We start from the raw sequence: 22672 nt of genomic DNA, 5'->3' as shown, positions 1-22672 counted from the left end.
CACCCAAACAGTAAAGAACTGGATTGTTTCTATTCTGTGAATAAAAACCATGTTTTTTGTTCTCTGTAGAAAGTTTCTGATAAGGAAGATGACAACAGCAATTTAAGTGACACTTTAACAGTACCGCTGAAATTTCTCCCTGTTGGACATAAAGTGAAAGTAACCCTCCCTGTAAGACATGTAAGTGCCTCACCATTTATATGATCTTTTGGAGAGAAGAGTAGAGTAACCCTCAGTATTTAACACCATAACATTTTTTTTAAAAAATCTATTAGTAAGTCTGAGTGAGAATTTTGTGCAAATATAAGTTTTCTGTGAAAAAGGTTAGTTTTCTCAGAGAAATATCAGGTTTCTGTCGATAAAATCAGTAACTGGGAATTCGTCCTGGCCAGTTTTAGATGCATTTCAGACCAACCTCTGTTGTCATTACACAGTTAAAGGAGAATATTCAATACCCCTAGCAAGGCTTTGGGACACCACACTGCTCTTGTCAGGCCCGGGTGGCTAGCTCAGTCTATATACCTAAATGGCTAAAGTTAGATGAGTTGAATCTTACCCTCAGAAACAATTCTGTCACGTTCTTCTATGTGTACAGTCATGATGGTGACTGGTGGATAGGTACAACTCTTAAGTGGCTTTAAAAGCTGCAGTAATGCTGCTGTGTGGCCAGATGGATCTGTTAACAATAACCAGACATCCTTTCCCAGAACTTGCAGCAAATGAGGGGCAAAAATAGGAGGAGAAGGGTTTCTCAGCAGTCTTTCCCGTAAAGAGAATGAATGTCTCTTTCACCACTAGTGATTCCCCACCCCTCTGTTTGGATCCTCTTTTACCTCCAGTAACTTTTTGGAAGGATGTGGTGGCTTGTATTTCCTCTTCTGTCACTGTCTTTGGCTGCTGCTCTTCATCCTCAAGAATAGGAGGGTGGCAATGTGATGCTGCTACTGAGTTAGGATGGTTCGTGGAGTTATACTCGCAGTAATGAAGAAATCCTGTTTCACAGCCTGTTCATCTAGCCACTTAGACGACTCCTGCCTGTTTTGCTTCTCTGCAGTATATGTTTGGTGTTTAGTTGCTTTCCTTCTCTTTCCCACTTCAGTTTTCAAAAAAAAAAAATATGTGCAGGGCGGTAATGGTGGGGCATTCCAGGAGGCACTGAAAATCTGGGTTTCAAACCTTCCCTTTTTCCCAGTCATTCACATTCCTGCTCTCATTTCTTTGTTTACAGAATGTGCCACTGCAGTTGTACCTCCTGCTAAATGATTGGTAAGAGGACTGTTTTTTTCTCTAAAGGTTTTATTGCTCTTTGAACTGTGAATTCAAGAAGGGAGTATCCTTTATTTAGATACAAGGAACGCACAAGACTAGAGGCAAAATATAACAATAGTTAAGTCACCATTAAAGAGCCACCTCAACAGATCAAAGTTCAATGTCCTTAGAACAAAAGAGTCATCATGCCAAGATGCAAAAAAAAAAAAAAATAAGTATTTCAAATAGTGAGAAACCTAGTCACTGAGTGTCCTTTGTGTCAAAGAACCAACGACTGAGATTGGAGGCTTCTTCAAAAGGCCAGTGAAGCAGGAAGAAGGGAACTTGAAATAAGCAAAACATCCAGAGTCCGTACATTATACAAACCACACAGGTATTCTCCAGAAAGTAGGTTTGTGACTGTGGTGATATCAATAGAGAGAAGCACAAGCTAGGGAAGACAAGATTTTACACTGTAAAATAATGAGACAGACAACAAAAAAATCAAAGTTATTTGAATATCTTTTTCATTGTACTGTTTCTGTATAAATCTGTGGTACAAATCCCTGTGAAAGTCCTTGTTAGGTTCAAGTCACCCTTTGCTCAGAAATTATATGAAGCAGAAAGAGAAAGGATTCAGCTTACAAAGCTGCTGAAAGACACAAGAAGCCTTTCTTTTTTCATATCTGCTATCCTTAGCTGGCAGTAAAACTTACATTGAAACATCAGAAAATAGACCACATTGAAGCAAAGCAGTTATTTCTTTGAAACTGGAAGCTGCATTTCTGTCTCTAAATCTAAACAGTGAATCATGATTTTTTATGATATTTAATAGACTGGAGTTGCTGAAAGTAGATCCATGTCAATTTTAAACACCAATCCTGTGCCTCTTTATTTATTTATGTTTCAGCACAGAGAAACTAGATGTGCGCTTAGGGTATGATCTGTGCCGAGAAGAGCAAGAATTCTTGCAAAAAAGGAAGAGAGTGGTTGCCAGTGCCCTGAAAAGGGTTCTTCATCTGGAAAGAGATCTACATGGACACGAGGTCTGTGAGTTGGAATCCAAGCATGGGGTGTGGGTCTATTGAATTAGGATTGGCACAACTCCCCACCAAATTTCTAGTAGTTTTGGCATGTTGATGACAAACCCATTGATTTGAATGGCAGTGGAACAGAAGTTCTCAGTGTGGCGTACCCCATACTCATCTAAAATTTCAGCTCAGCTATTCATGCCTCCATTCTTTTCAATGGGTCAAATTCCCAAGGACATACTATACCACTCTTCAAAGCCAGAGTTTCCAACAGTGTGAAGCAGCGGGTCAGCAAGATATGAGGCATTGGTACCATTGTTTTATACGCAGCCTAGCCAGACAACCCAAACCAAGTAGGGAAACAGGAGTATTTGAAATTCACCTCACACAGATATTTGTGAAATTGCTGTAATGTCCCTTCTTTAGGCTTACATTTTTTTCTTCATTTTCAGAACACTTTTCACAAACAGTCAAAATCCTTTAGGGTGAAGAAAGAACATTTTATAACAAGCTCCAGCTGAAGTATGTTTTGTTGCCAAGATCCAGGGTGAATTTTTAAGTGAACACTTATTTTCTTGCTGGAATTGTATTTGTTGAATGGATGCTGTCCAAAGAATCATTTTGTTTGCTTAATATATTTTTTCTGAACTCTGCTTAGGACTTTCTTGAATCCATTCTTAATTACATTTATTGAAATTTTTGTTATTTGTAATAGAATAATATCATTATCTATTATTAATCATTGCAATTCCAATTATAAAGAACAAGGGAAGGAAGGAAGGTTAAAATCACTGCATATTCAAACTCATCCAAGCTTTGGGGTTAAGGGAACCCACTGAGTATCTGAAGGTTAATTTAAAGAAGGTATTGGTAAAGGCTGGCTGAATGCAGATTTCATTTCATTGTCCTCCAATGAAGTCTGCTGAGGAAATTATAAGAGCTGTAATTACACTTTTCCAAGTAGGCAATTGAGTAACTTTTTGAAGATAATACTTATGTTTTGAACAGGTCCCAGTAATAGCTGTTATGGCAACAGGCGGAGGCCTCAGAGCAATGTCAGCTATGTTTGGCCATCTCTTAGCTCTTCAGAAGCTGAATCTGTTGGACTGTGTTACCTATGTCACCGGGGCTTCTGGCTCGACATGGTGCGTATAGAAAATTAGATTTGTTTTTGGAATGACTGTGACACTACATTTCCACACAGTGAGAGAGATGCATCTCTTTCAAAGTCTTACATTATTAATAAGTGAATGTAATGTCATATTACATATCTGGATGTCATATCCAAGCACGTTCAAGAGCAGGAAGTTATTGGAAGTGGTCAACATGGATTTACCAAGGGTAAATCATGCTTGACCAATCTCGTAGCCTTCTATGATGTTATAACTGGTTGGCTAGATGAGGGCAGAGCAGCAGATGTCATCTCCCTTGACTTTAGCAAGGCTTTTGACACTGTCTCTCATAACATCCTCCTTAGGAAACTAAGGAAGTGTGGCCTAGACGAGGGGACAGTGAGGTGGATTGAGAGCTGGCTGTGTGACAGGACTCAGAGGGTTGTGATTAATGGAGCAGGGTCGAGTTGGAGGCCTGTAACCAGTGGTCCATACTTGGACCAGTATTGTTTAACGTATTCATCAACGACCTGGATGAGGGGACAGAGTGTATGCTCAGCAAGCTGATGATACCAAACTGGGTGGGGTGGCTGACACCTCAGAGGGCTGTGCTGCCATCCAGCGTGACCTAGACAGGCTGGAGAGCTGGGCAGAGAAGAACCTAATGAGGTTCAACAAGGACAAGTGTAGGGTCCTGCACCTGGGGAGGAAGAATGTCAGGCACCAGTATAGGTTAGGGGTGGACCTGCTGTAAAGCAGCTCTGAAGAAAAGGATCTGGGGGTCTTGGTAGACAGTAAATTATCCATGAGCAAGCAATGTGCCCTTGTCGCCAAGAAGGCCAATAGAATTCTGGGCTGCATAGGGAAGAGTGTGGCCAGCAGGTCAAGGGAGGTCATTCTCCCCCTCTACTCTGCACTGGTGAGGCCACAACTGGAATACTGCATCCAGTTTTGGGCTCCCCCATTCAAGAGAGACAGGGAACTACTGGAGGGAGTCCAGCGTAGGGCAACAAAGATGATTGAGGGATTGGAGCATCTCCCTTATGAGGAAAGGCTGAGAGAGCTGGGACTCTTTAGCCTGGAGAAGAGAAGACTGAGGGGAGACCTTATTAATGTTTACAAGTACCTAAAGGGTGGGTTTAAGGAGGATGAAGCCAGATTCTTTTCAGTGGTTCCCAGTAACAGGACGAGGGGTGACAGGCACAAGCTGGAACATAGGAAGTTCCGATCAAATATAAGAAAAAACTTCTTTACAGTGAGGGTGACAAGAGCACTGGAACAGGCTGCCCAGGGAGTTGTGGAGTCCCCTTCTCTGGAGATTTTCAAGACCCGCCTGGATGCAGCCCTGAGTAATGTGCTCTAGGCAATCCTGCTTTAGCAGGGGAGTTGGACTAGATGATCTCTAGAGGTCCCTTCCAACTCTGAAAAATTCCGTGATTCCCTGGTAAAGCTATTACTGTTGGCTCTCGATCATAACTTCAGTTTAGGTTTGCCGATTCTCTTCTTTGATTAAAATGGCAGGTTAAATATAGTAATTTTCCCAAATTATCTGAATAAATGGATGATTTTCTCACATTTCTGTTCTTCAGGACCCTAGCAGACCTGTATGAGCATGCTGACTGGTCACAGAAGAGTCTGGAGGCACCACTTAAGGCAGTAAAAGAACAAGTGACAAAATGCAAGCTCAACCTTATGTCTATAGAGCATCTGAAGTATTATCACAAGGAACTCGCTGAAAGGGCAAAAGCAGGACATGTGTCATCTTTTACAACTCTGTGGTCACTTGTTCAGGAAATGTTCTTACATGAACGGGTATGTATGTGGTCCTGCCACATATTTGGGAAACATCCACTCATTTTCTTTAGAGCTTTATTCTTTGAGGGCATGATGTAATGTGTGGAACAAATCCAAAGTGACTGAGGCACCCCAGTGTGATTAGTAAACAATGACAGAGGATCTTATAGCCAGGATTTTCCAGGGGAGCTAATAGTTTGAAGATGCCTCGGTACTAGGGTGCCCAACAGCTAGCAACTTCAGTAGGCAAACTTTCAGAAAGAACTGAGCGATTCCCCCTGAAAAGTCAGGTCTTTTAAAGTCTTTTTCTAGTTGGACACTTTAGAACTAGAGTAATCTGTCCTCATGTGTCTCAGCCTTAGTAAAGATCTGTGGGATGCAGGCAATCAAGGCACTTAGATATTAATGAAGAGGTTACTTGGTATCAAAAAGGCAACCAGGAGGGAAAGTGCAGGAACATGAAGGAAGAGGTGTCTTATAAAAATGTGACTCATAGATTCCTCTGGGTTATAAAACATCTGTTGTCTATCCATACTCAGGTAGATTGTGTCAGTGTTTTTGCTTTACACTCTTCCAGAGGTTTACTGTGATTTTTTAATCTCTTTGATTAGCCAAGAAAGTACAAGCTCACAGACCAGCGCAAGGCATTGGAGCATGGACAAAATCCATTGCCTTTCTATGCGGTCCTCAATGTGAAAGAGGAAAAGTTCAGTACCTTCAAATTTAGAGGTAAGTATTCCCAAAGTTTCTTCTGACTCTGGGTAGGGACTAAAGAGAATTTGGAGGGAGGGTGTGTGTGCATGTACAATGACAGGGGAACACATCTGTTGCTTGCCCTGGCCCAGTATTCATCTTTTAGTAAAATGTTTGTCTTTTTTGCCAACTGCTGGGTGTTGATTAGAAAGAGCAGATCTGCTGAATAACAACCTCATGCATAAACAGGGCATTTCTGAAGATCTGGGCTGAAGTTCTAGTTTTGCCACAGACACTTTGAATGAGTGTGGGCAAATCATGTGATCTTTTTCTGCCTCAGTTCCACACCTGTGGAATGGCTTTGATGGTTCCTTAGTTTGTAGAGGTGCTGTGAAATGTAATTGTCATTTCCCTAAATACTACACTGATGAGGGTATGAAAATGGAGTGGAGTATGATTGCTATGATGGGTATGATACCCTTTAAGTGGACACAGGATACATTCAACAAAAGGTATTAAAACGAGCAGATACTGGAAAGAAACCCCACACTTTGTACTTATATTTGGTTAGGTTTATAGCTACTGTTCTACTGCAATACCTGTACAGGACAGCTTCAGTCTGGAGAGTGCACGGCCATGCCCACACTGTGATACTTTCTAGTTTGGAGCCGATGTGTCTTCAGGCTGCTTTGTTGTATCATGTAGACTGACAGGTTTGGGTTAGCAGAGGTTTCATGCCAGTCATTCCTTGCAAGTTAGATCACACTTTAATGTTGTACCTTTGATGCTCTTGATTTAGAGAGGCAAGTGGGATTCCAGAATCTTTATATAGAAATATAAATCCGAGCTTTTGAAGGTAACATTAGACTCTTTCTGAGGTGAAAAACCCGGTTTCTTTTGTATGCAAATCATCTCATCTCCCAGTTTGTATGGAACTAGACAATGTAGTTTGCAATACAGAGCTACTGATAGTACAGAGCTGCTGAGGCAAGCAAGATCCATGGAGCTTGTGGATAGTTTTATTCACAGGGGAGGGTTTTGTTTTCTTATTTTTATTATAGTAAATATGCCATGTGTCAATTCTTTTGTAGAGTGGGCCGAGTTCTCTCCTTACGAGGTAGCCATACCAAAATACGGAGCCTCTATTCGTTCAGAATATTTTGACAGTGAGTTCTTCATGGGAAGGCGAGTGAAGAAGCTGCCAGAATCTCGGATCTGCTATCTGGAAGGTGACCTAGCCGTGCAATGCAGTTATTCACAACATGGTAGAAATACTACATGGTAGTGCTAGCTAGCCACTGGTCTGTGTACAACACTCCTTGCCAGCAGGTCTGCTCTAGGTCTTGATTCAATGGGATCTTTACCCCTTTTGTACACTTCTGCTCTTTGTGAAGCTTCTTTCCTCCTGTCCTCCCTTTTAACCTGGGCAGATTTGGGAAAGTTGCAGCAAGGTTCCACTTCCCATTTTCTGAACCAAACAAGAAGGTGGAGAAGGCAAGTTGAGGACATAATAAGCCTTCCTTCTCTGACCAGTCATCAGCTCTTCAATTTCGTCAACCATATTTCTAGGCAACACATTGCTGGGGTAGAACTGGAAGGAGCTGAAAATAAAATATAACTCATCTAGAACAACCCACAAAGATGAGAACCATCTGAGCTTTGTGGGTTGAGAATGGTGTCACTAATCTTCCCTGCCCATAAGGATGAAGGAAGCCCTTTTAACCTTCAACAACTGCTTTGACTGGCTGTTCTGCCTCAAAAGGTGAAAAGGGGAAAAGCAGCTAGTTAGAGCAATCCATCTGCCCTGGGCAGATTGTAAATCCTTGTCAGAATTTTAGCTTTTGATACCAAAACCAAGGGTCCAGTGGAGACAAAAATCCTATTTTCCTCACTGTGAAGTCTGCTCGAGATTGGATTTGTTCCTCATGTGAGCACCTGGCATGGGGCTTAATGACAAAGGATAGTTTGTTCTTTTCCAAAAGCAGACTCACATATGGAATGAATTCTATTTTGGTCCTGGACCAGTTGAACTCCACAGAAATAAAACATGCCTGAAAGGAAAAAATGGGTCTCAGATCAATTTAGAGAATAAATCAGTTTAAAGGAGGGCCTTAAGCTTATATTGGCTTCATCACGCTTTCAAAGCCTGCTTTCTTTCACAAGAGCCCAAGTACCCAGTGAAAACTCTGAAAAGTTGTTTGGGTGACTGATACCTCTGTGTTACTCTGTACTATACAGTGAATGGTCTGTGTGTAGTTATCTCTTGAGAAAGAGCACTGAAGGGCTGACACCAGTATGTTTGAACCCTCTGAGACCTACTGCTCAATCTGTGTCATGACCGGGCCAGTTCACGTGGACCAATAATATGTAGCATGGATACTTGTAATAGTCAGTGGTTAACGTGTGGTGGTGCAGTATTTTTCCATGTGGTTTGACTTACAGGTCTTTGGACAAACATCTTTACTAGGAATTTGCTGGATGGCTTGTACTGGTCCTCAAATTCAAATGAATTCTGGGAACGATGGGCCAAAGATATGGTAGATATAGGTAAGAGTTTCAAAATCAGTAATTTTTTTTTGACCAGACAGTGTTTCCTATTCAGGAGAAGATCAAGAAAGATACGCTATTGCTACTGTTTGTAAATAATCTCTCACATATTCTGCCTAAATTACCGCATGTTGTGTTGCCTCACTCTGGATTTTCCAGCATGGTTTTGACCTGTATCAGAATGATCACTATGTGATATTTTTATTTTATTTTATTTTATTTTATTTTATTTTATTTTATTTTATTTTATTTTATTTTATTTTTTTTTAACCAGAGGCATGAAGTGTGCCAGAGGCACACTTCATGCTAGTTACAAATGTTTTTCATTTAAAATTTGCTCATGGTCTGTTGAATGACTCCTCCCGTGACTGCAAATGAGAGGGTTACTTTTACTTCTTTATAGGCAAAAGTACAAAGCAAGTGTGTCATTTGAAAGAGTAAAAGACAAAAGCTGTGCTTGCTTTAAACAAAACCAAATATCTCTTTGTTTAAATGGGATTGGTCATGTGCATATGTTTTCAAGCAGACTGCAAGAAACTGGGAGGGGAGGGACACACAGGAAGACAGCAAGGGCAGCGAGCCAGGAAAGGTGCCCAGCAGAACAGATTGCTGATGTGTTTTCTCACAGTTCCTTCTCTATTTCAGAAAAGCATTCCCCTGAGGAGGATGTCACTATCATCGAGCCTCCGTCTTGTTTGTCAGGGAAGTTGTATGAAATGTTTCAGGACATTATGACCAAGCGTCCACTACTGGGAAAGTCGCATAACTTCCTGAGAGGCTTAGAATTTCATAAGGATTATATCCATCAGAAAAAATTTATTGAATGGAAAGGTAACTGCAACAAAGAGTTAGCTGCAGTGTGCAGGTAACATCTCAGATTTTTTTTTTTAGACTTTGGAAATTTCCCATTTAGAGATATTTTCTCAGGGTTTGGAAATCTACTGATATGGAACTATGTCCATGCTGTCTGTTTCTTTAGGGTAACAGGTTAATTAACTAGTCTATGGGCCACTCTTTCAACTCCTGAAGAGATCTGTAATTTGTGTCAAAGCATGCTGTTCTACAGAAGTTTGTCACTCTGCATAGGTACAGTAGTCAAAAGATTCAGAAAAGTTAGAATCTTTTAAGGTCAAGAAACAAAGGTAACACTGGAAGCATAAAATAGCAGGTGATTATGTGGATCAGATGAAGGAAAGCACTGGCTGCAAGCATGTGGTTGCCCGTATGTGTGGTATTTCTGCCTGATGATTTATCCACCCAGAGACCTCTCTTTAACCCTTCAGAAACAGAAATACCATGATCCAACCACAGAAAGTTAAAGCCAGATAGGTTTAGACTGTATATATTGAACAAACAGAATGCGTAGACTTGATGTATAAATTGAACAGCAATTTTCTGTGGCCTGTGCTCTGCGGGTAGGCAAAGTAAAGAGTCACATTTTAACCTCAAGGTCTATGAAACAATCTGTGAAATGATAGCAAGGTGATGGAGCTGAGGTTTTGCGCATCACAAACCTTCCTGTAATCCCAGCATCCTTATTTATTCTATGAGCGGGTAGCAGCATGGGAGGACCCCACGTTATTTAGGTTAATCTGACTTCATCAAGAAAACATGTGTTGTCTGCCTCCTCTGAGTTCTTCTCTTTGGCAACTTGTGTTTTCTCTCCTCTGTTTCATGCAAGTTACAACACTTTTTGTCCCTGGCTGCCATTGCTACGTGGTTTGCTGACAATGGCAAGAGATGGTGGAGCTATTTTGTGGATTAAGGCAGAGCTCACAGCATGCTAGGTGCTTTCAAAACGTTCAGTAAGCAAAAAGTCTATTTCCTGAAAGAGTCTGCTCTAAGAAAACAAGTGAGAAGGAGAAAACAAGTAGCATAAGAAGGGTGGGTGAGAGAAGGAGCGAGCAAGTAGCTTAAGAAGGTGGATGAAGGCTAAAATTGTCGGTCAGTAAATGTTCAAAAAATAATTTTCCTTACACTTGCTCACTAGTTTTGTAAAGGCACATGGGTAGAAGCAGATTGCAAGGAGGATTTGGAGGAAGGGAGCATAGGGACACTAAAGACTACCTCAGGGTAGATATTCTGCAGATAAAGTAAAATAAGTGGAAAGCATAAAGTCTGGAGTGGGAAAAATTAGCAGATTTTGTATCCTCTTTTGGCTGCCTGCATTAGACCAAGCTAAAACCAGGTAATGATCCATCGCTAGGAGCAAGAGGAGATGCCAGCTCTGTGAGGAGAAATGCTAGTCTCGTGGTAGGTGAAGTCTCCAGAATGTAGCTGTGTTTTAAAGGCTTCCCTGCAGCTCAGGTTAACTGACACATTAAAACAAGTCTTTAAATGCCATGTGAAAAGCCTGATTTTCATGCTGAGAAATTTGAGAACTCATGGCCTGGAATTAGCGTAATGCATTTACAGTAGGGTTCATGCTTTCGAGGGAATTCCTGAGGCAGGACTTTCTTTAAAGTCCTTTTTGGTGTGAGATGGAAGAAAACACTCTCCCAAGAAAATGCCTACTTCTAATTTATGTATCCAGCCATGAATAAATGCTGCACAGTTCCAGCTCCACGATAAGAAAATGGAGGTAACGGAATTTCAACTAAAAATATTCACCAGGCCAAATAAAACTAAAAAGTACGCTCTGTTTCTTCTGTGGGGGACTGCAAGCAAATGTCTCTCATTACAGCAGAATCTGTGAATTCCCAGCAGCCATGAATGCTAAAATAAGCAAATAATTTTGTAAAGACCTGACAGTGAGGGAATGGAAAAAATATGAGTTATTTCTTCAAGCTGCTGTCAAATATTCCAGGCTGCGGAACAAGCTGGAGTTATTCTGCACAGTTTAACGCTACAGAATGAGGCCAAGGAGGCAGAGAGATCGAAAGAAGTGAAATGTTGGAACTTACCTGCAGTATTTCTGTGATCAACAGTTTCTTAAACTACCTAAGCACAAATGATTTAAGGCTCAAGGGTTCTGCCCTGGATTTTGCTACCTCATGTTGTGAACTTGAGGAACACTCCTAAACCACTATTTTGATATTTAAAACCATGGCAAAATGATTCTTATTATGTAGGACTAGAAATGGTACCGGGGGAACAATAGTGGACTTGCTGTCTACAGGTGGGGTTGCCAGCAAAGAAATAAGAGTCCACCTATCATAAACTGGCTTTAGATCTCAACTCACCACTTGGTATAACCCCCTTTTGGCTCTTTTTGGTGTTAATGTGAGGATATGTTAAAATATTCAAGCAATATTTTAAGCTGTTGGTAGGGGATGCTGTGTGCATGATTTGGTATTTTTTTTTGCAGCATGGCTAAGATAATTTATATGAGAGATCACTGAAAGCAGGTTGAAGTCAGATCTTTTCACCCTGGGAGCGGAGTCTAATCCTGAGAAAGCAAAAGCAAAAAAAGAGCAATACAAAAGTGCAGTGAGGTACTGCATTCATTAGATTTGTTGCTACACTATGAAATTGTTTTTGTTGTTTGCATTTTTCCCAGTTCTTAGGGGGAAAAAAAAAATCGGCTAAATTCTGTATTCTGTGAAAAATCACTCCCCAGAGCAGCTGTGAGGCCAGCGCAGTCTGTGTCTCACCTGCCCTCTGCCTGGCTGCCTCACGCCTGCCTTTGTGAGTGTGCCTGGGGGAGTGTGGCAACAGGCCAGATGTGCTCAGACGTGCAGTTTGGAGGGCGTGCTCCTAAGGCCACGTTTGTGGGCTCGCACTATGGCGGGAGGTGAGCCTGGTCTTGAGGGCAACCAAGGGGCTGCCCTTAACACGTAACACAGACAGAATTACTGACTCCTCCTTTCCTACCAATGCACCATTAACTATATTCATAATGTTTTTCAGACACCGTGCTGGATGGTTTCCCTAACAATCTGACACCGCTGCAGAAGTATCTTTGCCTGATAGATGTTGGCTATTTCATCAACACCAGTGGTGCAGCACTTTTCAAGCCAGAGAGGAATGTAGATGTCATCATCTCACTCGATTATGGTTTGGGGAATGTGTTCAAGGTGAGAAGATTAACATGCTCTGCCCCTTGCAGTCCTGGTAAAACCTTCTTGTGTCATTAAAACTTTTAAGTAAATGGCTGTCTAAGTCTTGATCATATACACAAAAGCAAACCCGTCACCAAATCTTGGAGGAGGAAAGAAACTTCCTTCAAGACAAGAACTACAGAAACTGTTAGGCTCTTCTCTCTGTAGTGTATTGGAGCATACACTTCCTAGGATCCTCAGGGAACTGCAGTGACAACTGGGTGCTGGAGACATGACCTTGATCTCTCCTGGTTTGTCCTCATGACAGATTCTAAGTGTGGCTTTTGGTCATTCCCTCTATTCCCTCACTTTATAGGGTGATAAGAAGCATCTTCTGACTTGTGGTGAGTGGTGGCAGAAAGTAGGGTTATACTGTGGCTACTTTGAACTAGACATTCATTGCAGAGGGATTCTAGGGACTGAATTAAGCTGTCATAGTATTTCTGGGATACCTCAGTAAACCTGATTCTTGTCTCAGTGTGAGCTTTAATGCAATGACATTCTGTGTCCACAGCAATTAGAGATGACATACAAATATTGCAAGATACAAAAAATCCCATTCCCCAAAGTGGAGCTAAGTAAAGAAGATGAAAAGAACCCAAAGGAATGTTACGTGTTTTCGGACGCAGAGGACCCCAGAGCACCCATAGTAATTCATTTTCCCCTGGTGAATGACACCTTTAAGGAATTCAAGGAGCCTGGTAAGTTCAGTCAACAAAACTATACTTTCTAGTTGAGTTCAGGCCATTTGTCTTTCCACAGCACGGATCTTATTTGTCCTTTGTAGCAATAATTTTAAGTGAGGGCACAGCCTTTTTGTGAGTGAGACCATCCTGTCTCCTGCCCATCACAGTCATACAGGTATATTTGCCTCTTCCATTGGGCTATGAATGAGCATGCCCACTCATCTGTCAGGACGGGTTTAGGTTACTGCATTCAGCTCAAAGTACCTGAGTTTCCACCATGGCAGGGGACAAGGAGGTGTCAACTCTTTTCCTGTTAACCTAGTCATGTTAACATTCTCACCAAAACTGGGATGGTGTTCTCCACATAGAGAGTGAAACTCATCCAGTAAACCATGATGCAACAGAGGTAGCTGAGGCAGGTCCATGTCTCTACTGATTAGCCCCCACGTACTGCTCAAGAGGCAGGTTAGCCGACTCCAGCAGACTCAGTGATGTTGAGTAAGACGCAGGACAGAACAAGGCTTTAAGCCACAACCCACACTGCAAGGAATACTGGAGAAGGCAGCACTTGCAATTGTGAGATGCTGGGGAAAAGGTAGGGCCAGAATTCCTCCTTGATCCACAAGACACCAAGAACATCTGCCGCCTCCTTCCCTCGCCTTCCCCCTATCGATTGGAGACCTAGCAGTAAGTAAACAGGCTGGGCACTGGTTGCTTCTCCCATACTCTCATGTCTTTGTGCCAGCCACCATCTAGATGGAGAGAATTAGCAAGTCTCTCCAGCAATAATAAAAGTGATGGTTTTGTCCCAAGTGTCAGAGCAGAAGGAATGGGCACGTGGCTGCTAACAGCTGGCTCAAGTAATTCTGTTGTGAACGTGTTCAGAAACATAAATAGTAGGAGGTGGAGGGGATACAATGTTTAGTTGGTATAAGGGTAAGAACCATAAAAGTTACTGATAGTCCTGCCTTGGCCTAGCCATTATACAGTGTTGGTACAAGCATTGTGGGAGGAGGAGGTTACTTCCTTTACTAAAAGACAGTGAGTAGAAACAGCTGCCAGGAAAGCTCCGTTAGTCTGTGGTGTACACAAGGGAAAGCCTGTATTAGCTCACAGAGAAGGGCCTTGTCCTGAGCTTGCTGAAGAGCTTTGCGCATGCGTTTGGCAGCCCTGCGCACATGATTAACAGACAGCAAGACCCTAAGTTTCCCAGGTAACACAGCTCATATCCTTCCTCCCCTTCCCCAGGGAATTCAACGACAGACGGCATTGCTGTGGGGACATAAGCAGTTGGGTTGGTTCTGTGTGGAGGCCCAGCAGGCCCTGGGCAGGGGGGCCTGCCCTCAGGTGTTGTCTTTGAACGCAGACACGAAGCAACGAAGGCCGCGTTAGAAAAAGAGAGCCTCAGTACAGACTAGGGTTTTCCAACAGCTTGTGGGATACTCTGCAAAAATCAGACCGGCAGTACCTTGTTGGTGCTTCTGCTGTCTGACTTCCGTAACCTGAGACCCTCCTCCGTGCCGGAGCTCTTACAGCAATGAAACCCTGAAGTATCTCTCACACCACCTTTTGAATTATCAGGCCATGGGGAACCTCTGCTCTCCCTCGCTACTGCACAACACAGCAGGCAGAGCACTCACTCTCCTTCCAGCTTTATCCAAAATTACATTGTGGTACTGGGACCCCAGCACAACACATGTCTCTGCAGGAACATTTGGGGAAGGTTATGAACAGCAGCAAAACAGGTTAAGTAAAGCTCCTTTTCTGCTGTGATGTTCACTAATGCTCAGAGAATATGTGCAGTAAGAGATACACCCATAAAATCATGTTTAGAAACTCTGTGGATGAACAGAGGAGATACTCATAGAGGGAACGAGGCTTGTTAGGTGGAGGCTGGAGATGGTGAGATATTGCCATTGAGCAGTGGCTAGCAGGTGACACAGGTGAGTGTTGTAGAGTCTCTCTGAATGAAAGATGGATGAGATTATGCAGAGGAAAGCAGCTGCTGCAGCTTCTTGGTGCTCCGGGCCCAAATTGGTGAGCTGTGACACTCACCTGCATGTCTCTGAGCAGCCGGTGATTCATCAATCAAGCTGACAGCCAGCAACTAACGTGGGTGGTTGGGGGAGAAGGGCCCTTGGCAACCTGCTTACGCAGATTTCAAGTTTAGCAGTGGAGCTTTTCATTTCTAGATGGCTGAGAGACACCTTGTGGAATGTAGGCACTGATTTTTCTTGCTTTTAACTATTTAAATTTTAGAAAAGAGAATCAGCTTGTGAAGTGTCCATTTACAATGCAACTGTAGACTCTGGTTTTGTGTGCTTGAGGCATACGCAGCTGTATCTGGATGTGGATAGCACAGATAATATGGCTCTCCGAATACTGGGAGGCTCAGTGCAGCAAAACTTGGACATTTTTAATACAGCCACTTGTAGTGACAGCCTGCGCCCATCACCCTGAGATCACACTGCCCAGAAACCACTAGATTAGACCAAAACCTGCAGTGTCTCAAGCAAAATTCACGTGTCATTGTCATGTGGTTGTAGACATCGTAAGGAATATCTCAGCAGTCTGTTTGTAGCCCTGCTGACAGTCATCTCACAATACATTTATGGTTTGGGCATGTTTGTTTCAGGCTGCAGGGAGATAGATACGCTCTCGTCAACGCTTAGTGAGGTTTGATCATGGATTTTGAAAGGCGTTACAGGCATGTGGCTTGTCTGAGAATCAGTCTTGTAGGGTTTGGGAAAGGATGTGGACCCAGGGGCACGCTGCCCAGGAATGACTGCAGGGGCAGGACAAGGGGGAAGGTAATGACTCCTGCCAGCCCTGCTGAGGGATTTCCAGGTCTGAGCTTTGGCAGGAGCGGGAAGGAGAGCGGCTGGGAAAGCTGACCAGGAATGGCTCTTTCAAGCTGAGGAGGGTGCAGTCTTTCCTGGAAGCTGTTGTTAACAGCGGGTTCTGCCAAGCAGATTGGTCCCTCTCCAACACCGTGTGTTGTGTGCTCCAGATTCAGCTCACTGTGGTGGCTTTTGTCTTTCTCTGCAGGGGTAAAGCGCTGTCACTCAGAGATGGAAGAAGGCAAAGTAAATCTGGACAACAACTGCTCACCCTATTACCTCATTAGGCTAATCTACTCCTCCGAAAATTTTGACAAACTCGTGAACCTGAGCAAATACAACATCCTCAATAACAAAGACCTGCTCCTCCAGGCAATCCGGAGTGCTGTGGAACGGAGGAGAAGCAGCAGGACTGGGTATCTCCCCAGCCACTCTGGAGCTGGATACCACTAGGCTGGGTTTTCGCACTGTTCCCCACTGAAGGCTATGACAGTCACATTCCAACACATCACAGTCACATTATAACATGTCACAGTCACATTCCAACACATCACAGTGTTCATTATTTGCAGGAAACTGAGGAAACCTGTACATTTCTCATCTTGCCTTGTTCAAGTTCCTAGCTTTCAAAAGGGTTTATTTAATCTCCTTCCTCCAAGTTTTCAGACCACAGAAGCCTCACACTGTGGTCTTACTTGTTAAGAAATTAGGGTCCTGGTTAGCAGAGGCCTTCCAGGATCTCCCCGATGTTATAGAATATGGTGGTGGTGATAGTGATAGTTCTTTGTATGCGCCTGTCCCCTCAATCCTGAGCCCATTGTCGGTGTCTTTTCAATGCTTCGTTACAAACCAAGTCCTGGCCATTTGCATTCAGTAATGTCCAGATTTTCAGACAGGCTGAGCAACTAGAATTTGCACTGAATTGGTGGGCTCAGCTTTGAAGTCAGGCCAAAGAGTCATATATATCGGTGAACAACGGCCAAACTGCAACGTGGACAATTGCATTCTGTCTGGCCGATTCCCCTTGCTGATTTAGAAATTATTCCTTTTTTCCATTCCCCTGCAAGAGTTTGGCACAGAAACGCTGCTCCGGACTGCCACGAGGGGGGCAGTTACATTTCAAAGAGAGAGGACGTTAGCTGCAGAGAGTGAGTACGGTTCTTTTGAGCGTTGGCTGGAGGAAAAATTCTGCATAAGGCGTGAGTGATTATATTGATTTATACGGGTATTGCCTTTATGCTTTAAAATGTCAAGAACCTGAAACGAGCTTTTGATACCAGAAACTTGAGGGGAGTAACTACCATAGACTCAAGTACATTTAATTTAATAATCATGACCAAGACATAAGCTGGTGCTCCTTACATATGCAAACTGAATGTAGGATAACATAACTCACTAACAGAGTGCATAGCCATTGTATTTTCACACCCAGAAGACTTTTTTCCCTTCACAATCTTCTATCCCTAACATCATAAGCAAGGTATTTTTAATAGGTGCTACACTAAAATAGAGCACAAATAAAAAAAAAAAAAGGAAATTCTTTATCACACCTCCTTGCGAGAGGAAAATATTTGGAAAAATGACGCCTGGTTTTCATTTGCTTTGGAGTGCAGTGAAAGACATTGCCTTGAACTAGGAGCTTGGAACATCTTTATAGCTCTCCTCTATATTTAAAGGATGGTAGGGAAGGACGGTGATCACTACAAAACAGAGCCCTACAGATGTCAGAGAAGTTTCCAGACTTCATAGCACTGAAGGTTTTGGACCTGCTTCTGGTTTATTAATACAAACACAGCATATTCATCGGGAGGCCCACGGACAATCTTACATATTTCTTCTGTGTTGGAAATTTACTTGATATCTAGAATTAGTTTTACTTGAAATCCAAAATAAGACAGAGAAACAGGGGTCTGTCTTTTTGGTCTACGCAGACAGTATTCAAGCTCAGAAGGAAAGCATTTACAAAAGGCTTCATTGCCTGAACCCTGCATCTACTCAACGCTTCTTCTGCTGCAAGCAGTGTCAAGGAATGAGCCTCAGCAATATTCCTTCTACAATGCTTATTTACTGAGCTAAGGAATACTGTGCAGAACCTGAGGAGTCTTAACAGCTGGAATGCAACTGTACGACTGAATTCAGACCAGGAGAAGATAAGAACTAATTGGATACCGGCTGCAAGAAAAAACCGTAAAGAGCCATTTTGAGTTGAAGGGTGAGATGGCAGCAGGGGGCTACCTCAGAAAAGAGTCCTGCCAGCAGGATCTGTTACCTCCACGTCGGAGAGCAGCACGTCCTGGCACCGCATGCCGTGCTGCAGGTACATGCACATAGAAGCACAGGCGGCTGTGTGCACCCCCTGCTCAGGGCGCGCACTGTTTTCATGCTCTTCTGTCTGGTCCTATAAAGAAACCCCTTCCTATAAGCCACTTGCACAGAGCAAAATCTGGTTCCAGCATGACTTGCGCGGAGGCTGGGTGCTTCCACCTCCTGTGGTCTGCTGCACCCTCATTCACCTGGGCTCCGGCGCGTGGCCCCACAGCCACTGGGTGTTTGAGCCCTGGCTCGCCTCAGCCGGGCAGTGGGAGCGGAAAGGATGGACAAGGAGCGAGTGACGGCACCATGCCGCCCGTCTCCATGCCCTCTCTGTGTTGGTGTGCCGAATTATTGCTCATGTCGTCCAGCGCTGTGCTGTTACACAGGAGGTGCGAAGGGCTGAGCTGGAGGAGAGGGCTGGGGGCTGAGTGACTTGTGAGGAGCCCCAGTGATAGCAGCCGGCAGCAGCTTTTCTGCTGCAGTGGTTAAAGGACTGAGTTCGGTGAGGGACACTGGTGTTCCCCACAACATCCTGGGATTTCTTCTGACACTAAACCAGTATCTAACTGAAGCTGGAAGACTTGGCCTCCAGGAACAGAGATTCAGGGCAGCCCCCGCTGAGATGATACCACAGATTCGTCAGGAGCAAGACCACCAATGATGTTACGTAATTGCCTTTTGTTTACACATCATCCACATCGTACACAGGAACACTGTTTTACCTCATCTACCTAATTTTTACGCTCTGCTGCTGCAAAAAGACATCCCTGTTTTGTTCGTGGGCTACAGTGAGTGATCCGTAACCTCGGCAGCACGTGCCCAGCAGCGAGGTGGCTCGGCCACGCTGAGGAGATCGGGTCTCCCGAAATGCTGCACAGACCCATAACTGGGGCATGTTTGGTGCGTTCGTGGTGCTGCTGATGCAAACGGAAATGCCCACTAAAATGTGAAAGAGTCAAAAACACCCCCCCCCGCACAGAGTTTTCGGGTAACCCACAATCAGTGGAGAGTACTTTTCTGAGGGACTGCTGAACCCTGTTATAGAGCTGGGGAGCTACCTGTGGCTAGGGAAGGAGGTGGGAAGGTGGCGTGACTCCCCCTTTGCCAGGGGAACTGTCACCCAAGGTTGCACCAACACTTGAAGTAGGGCTGGGGACTGCTGTTTTATCTTGCCGCCAAGAGGCACAGCAAGCCTGTGCCCCTTGATCTCCTTGGGGACCCACGTGGTACCCCTGTAGCCTTAAACTATAATAGTTTTTTGAAATATATCTTTGCATTTCAGAGCCTGAAATTATGTGAGGGCTGTATCATTGCCCATAAAAGTGTTTGGTTTTGGTGTTTTGTTTTGTTTTGTTTTGTTTTTTTTTCTTGCTTTCATATTTTTTTGGTTTTGTTTTTGTAGCATGACATTGAGGGAGTGTGTTGCTGGCCTGATGGTGTGGCAGGAGGACCTGGAGGGCATTTGTGAGGGCAAAGGCTGCTGGAGGCCTCTGCAGGGTGGAGGTACCTGCACCTGGCACAGCCTTATCCATGCAGCTTGTTGGGAAGCGGTGGCTGGCACATGCTGTCCCCCAAAGCACACCTGGGCTCTGGCTCAGAGCACGCGAATTTGCACAGCCCCAAACCCACAAAACTGTAGTTGCAGTGACGTACGGCTGATGAGTGACCTGCGCACAGGTCTGCGCCTTGGTCCTTGCTTCCTTTAGGGTGTGCATGGAGTCTAAGGGAACGGGCCACTGAAATGTCGTGTGTTTGTTCCCCTAAAGGCTGTACGTTTTGTTCCTTCTCCCCAGTCTTGCCTGGCCTTGTGCCACATGCTGTCAAATGGCTGCTTGACCGGAGGGCACGAAGACCAGAGCAGGCCCTGGGAGGAGAAAGCTGTCTCTCTGCGGCTCACCATAACAAGGCGTGTGTGAAAAGGCGCATGGCACGGTCATAAACCAGGCCTTGCTGTTCTGGCGTTATGTTTGCTTAACCGCTGAAGATGAATTCACGCGTGCAAAAAAAACCCCCAAAACTCATCCGAAATGCACCCCAGATCCCTGCTCTCAGATGAACATTTTGCTGGAAAACCCCCACGAATACAGAGCTTGCTATCTGCTGCCAAATGCAAAGGAAACAAAAGTTCTTACAACTGTTAGCTACTCTTTATAGAAATTGCTTGCTTGTGTCTTTTATCCGTTTAGTAATATATTAATTAAAAATAAAATATTGCAAAGGAGCACCAGACCCATGAAAGTCTTTATGCGCTTAAACACAAGGCTACATTTTCCCCCTTTGTGTTAGCACTATTTATGCTAGATGCCGGCTCAGCACTTTGTAGGGCATTTACTGGTTTCAAGACTGGGTGGAAAAACCAGAGGGAAGTTGTTCTGGTTTACAAAGGCATTGAGAGCCTGGAAAAAAGTGGAACAAAATCTACCTCCTGTGGTAAAACCCTGTTTGGTGGAACGGCCCAAGGCAGGGTAGGAAGGCAGCTGTACTGAGCCACTGCCAAGGCACAGCTTTATTTTGCCTCTTGTGTACTCTCAAACGCGTACAGAAGTCTGCCTTTCACTGGACTTTACTGTTATTGATTAAATGATGAGGTTAAAATACCTAAGTTTGAAAAAAAGGAAGTTTTATTTTTTTTGTAAAAGCAGTTAAAAATGATCAAGAATAAAGGAAAATGCACCAGTTTCCCATTACTTTCATTTACTGTATTTTTTCGGGACAGGCAGCGGCTGCAGCAGGGGGTACAGCAGATGAGTGAGCTGGACTAGCCAAAAAAATAGTAATGATTAAATCACCTTGTTGGGTGAGAGTGACTGACCTGAATCTGTCTGAACACACATTTAAACTGTAGATGTTGCATGTACCCATAAAGTATTTACATAAACGTGGTGTTATGCACCCTCCTTCCCTCCTGCTGGAAAATTGGTCAAGGCAGAGGAGACGCCTGCACGCAAGGAGCAAGAACTGTGCTTCACGCTGGCTAACAAAGGGCAGAGGCTGAAGTCCTTGTCAGAGGAGTTCAGGACTTGAAGCTTTAGCTTCCACTGCTCAGGGAAGAGCCCTCAGTCACTACGCTGTCCTGGGTGAAAAGTACTGCCATTTCTCACCAGCTTTTCTAGGTAACTTTTCTTTGGCTTAGAAACAGAGATAAATAGGAAAAAAAAAAAGATATTCTTCATCATGATTGCACTGTACCTTAACAAGTAGAGCCTAAAATCCAAATGGTTGCACCAGTAGATGGATATTTAAGCAAAAAAGGGCTAAACAGACCCCATCTCATGCTGGATGCTTGATGTGATCACTCCTTCGTTAGCCAGGACTTGAGTCTGGGTCTCAGGTGAACGGTCTCATCGGCGTGTTATTTCGAGGCGCACCGGGAATCTCTTTCTTTTCCTTTTGGATTTGCTCTGCTTCATCCCGACTGGTGAAAAAAAAAACCAAATTCAGACTCAGAGAGCTGGAACGTGGTCTCTATGAGCCCATTACAGGGGGATGGACCCCTCAGACGTGAGAGTGTTTGGTCTCATGACAAAACCGCACGCCCAGCTTTAATTGCATGCCTGCCACTCTCCTGTATTACTATACCTCTTAGGCATAAGGATATAAAGTACATAAAGAGGAGACTCTCAGCTGAATCCTCTTGCACATCCAGGCTGAAGCACAGTAAAAGAAAAGCCCAAGCCACCAGCAGCCCTATGCCATGTGCTGTTTTTCCAGGCTTGGGCTTCTCCCTGGAAGAGCACTGGCAGTTGCGTCTCTGCTCCTGGGGAGAGCTACACGTCTAAAACCACACAAACCGCTAAGTTTTCCCTTCTTGAAGAGAAAGGAGGAATTTACTGTCCACAGCTGCTAACAATTTCCAGGTATAGCACGCTGCTAACACACCATTCACATAAAACCTCGTAAGAGAAAAATGACCCTAAGCAGCCCTGTTGTATAGAAAAATTAGTTTTGTGGTGGCAAAAGGGGTGGGCAAAGGAAAAAATAACATTATTTTCGGGTCAAAACCTCCACTTCCCAAAACAACAAAACCTGTCTAACCTACAGCGTATAAAAAGTCCTGCTAAATTGCCCCTGTTGGCGTTTTTAATGGGTTTCGGTGCTGCGCAGTGGCTAATGCTGGAAACGTGCCCCTGGACTAAGTTGTGGCAGAGGGACACGCGTGGGCTGGCCCTGGGCAGGAATTAGGGCATCGGGGTGGTCAGGAAGGCTCGCTGCTGCGCTTGCAGGTCCTCCCTTGGGCAGCAGGAAAGCTTAAGGGATTTAAAGATGTTCTGGGCTAAACCATGATATTCATAAACATTGAATTTGATAGGGGTTTGTTTTGGGTTGGGGTGGGGGGGGGTGCATGTATGTGCGGTGGGGATGTACGCG

The 22672-nt window shown here is 44.0% G+C and overlaps 1 protein-coding gene across 10 annotated transcripts in view; it reads left to right on the top strand.

Annotated features, from left to right (window-relative positions):
• Positions 1-20847, top strand: part of LOC128908283 (acyl-coenzyme A thioesterase 1-like) — a 70822-nt gene extending 49975 nt beyond the window's left edge. For 9 of the 10 annotated variants that reach the window (XM_054198152.1, XM_054198149.1, XM_054198153.1 and 6 more), the window contains 12 exons: positions 70-180; positions 1229-1266; positions 2159-2294; positions 3288-3424; positions 4981-5203; positions 5797-5914; positions 6970-7107; positions 8321-8425; positions 9071-9256; positions 12275-12441; positions 12980-13166; positions 16200-20847. In XM_054198152.1, coding sequence (XP_054054127.1) covers positions 70-180; positions 1229-1266; positions 2159-2294; positions 3288-3424; positions 4981-5203; positions 5797-5914; positions 6970-7107; positions 8321-8425; positions 9071-9256; positions 12275-12441; positions 12980-13166; positions 16200-16444 — 1791 coding nt within the window. In that variant the 3' untranslated portion in view covers positions 16445-20847. Of the gene's footprint in view, positions 1-69; positions 181-1228; positions 1267-2158; positions 2295-3287; positions 3425-4980; positions 5204-5796; positions 5915-6969; positions 7108-8320; positions 8426-9070; positions 11860-12274; positions 12442-12979; positions 13167-16199 lie in introns of those variants that run through there. The other variant, XR_008465895.1, reaches the window with a different exon arrangement.
• The last annotated feature ends 1825 nt before the right edge of the window (positions 20848-22672 follow it).

The sequence above is a fragment of the Rissa tridactyla genome, chromosome 4, assembly GCF_028500815.1.
Source record: "Rissa tridactyla isolate bRisTri1 chromosome 4, bRisTri1.patW.cur.20221130, whole genome shotgun sequence".
Taxonomy (NCBI): Eukaryota; Metazoa; Chordata; class Aves; order Charadriiformes; family Laridae; genus Rissa; species Rissa tridactyla.
Note: the sequence above shows the minus strand (reverse complement) of the source record. Positions and strands in the feature narration are given on the sequence as shown.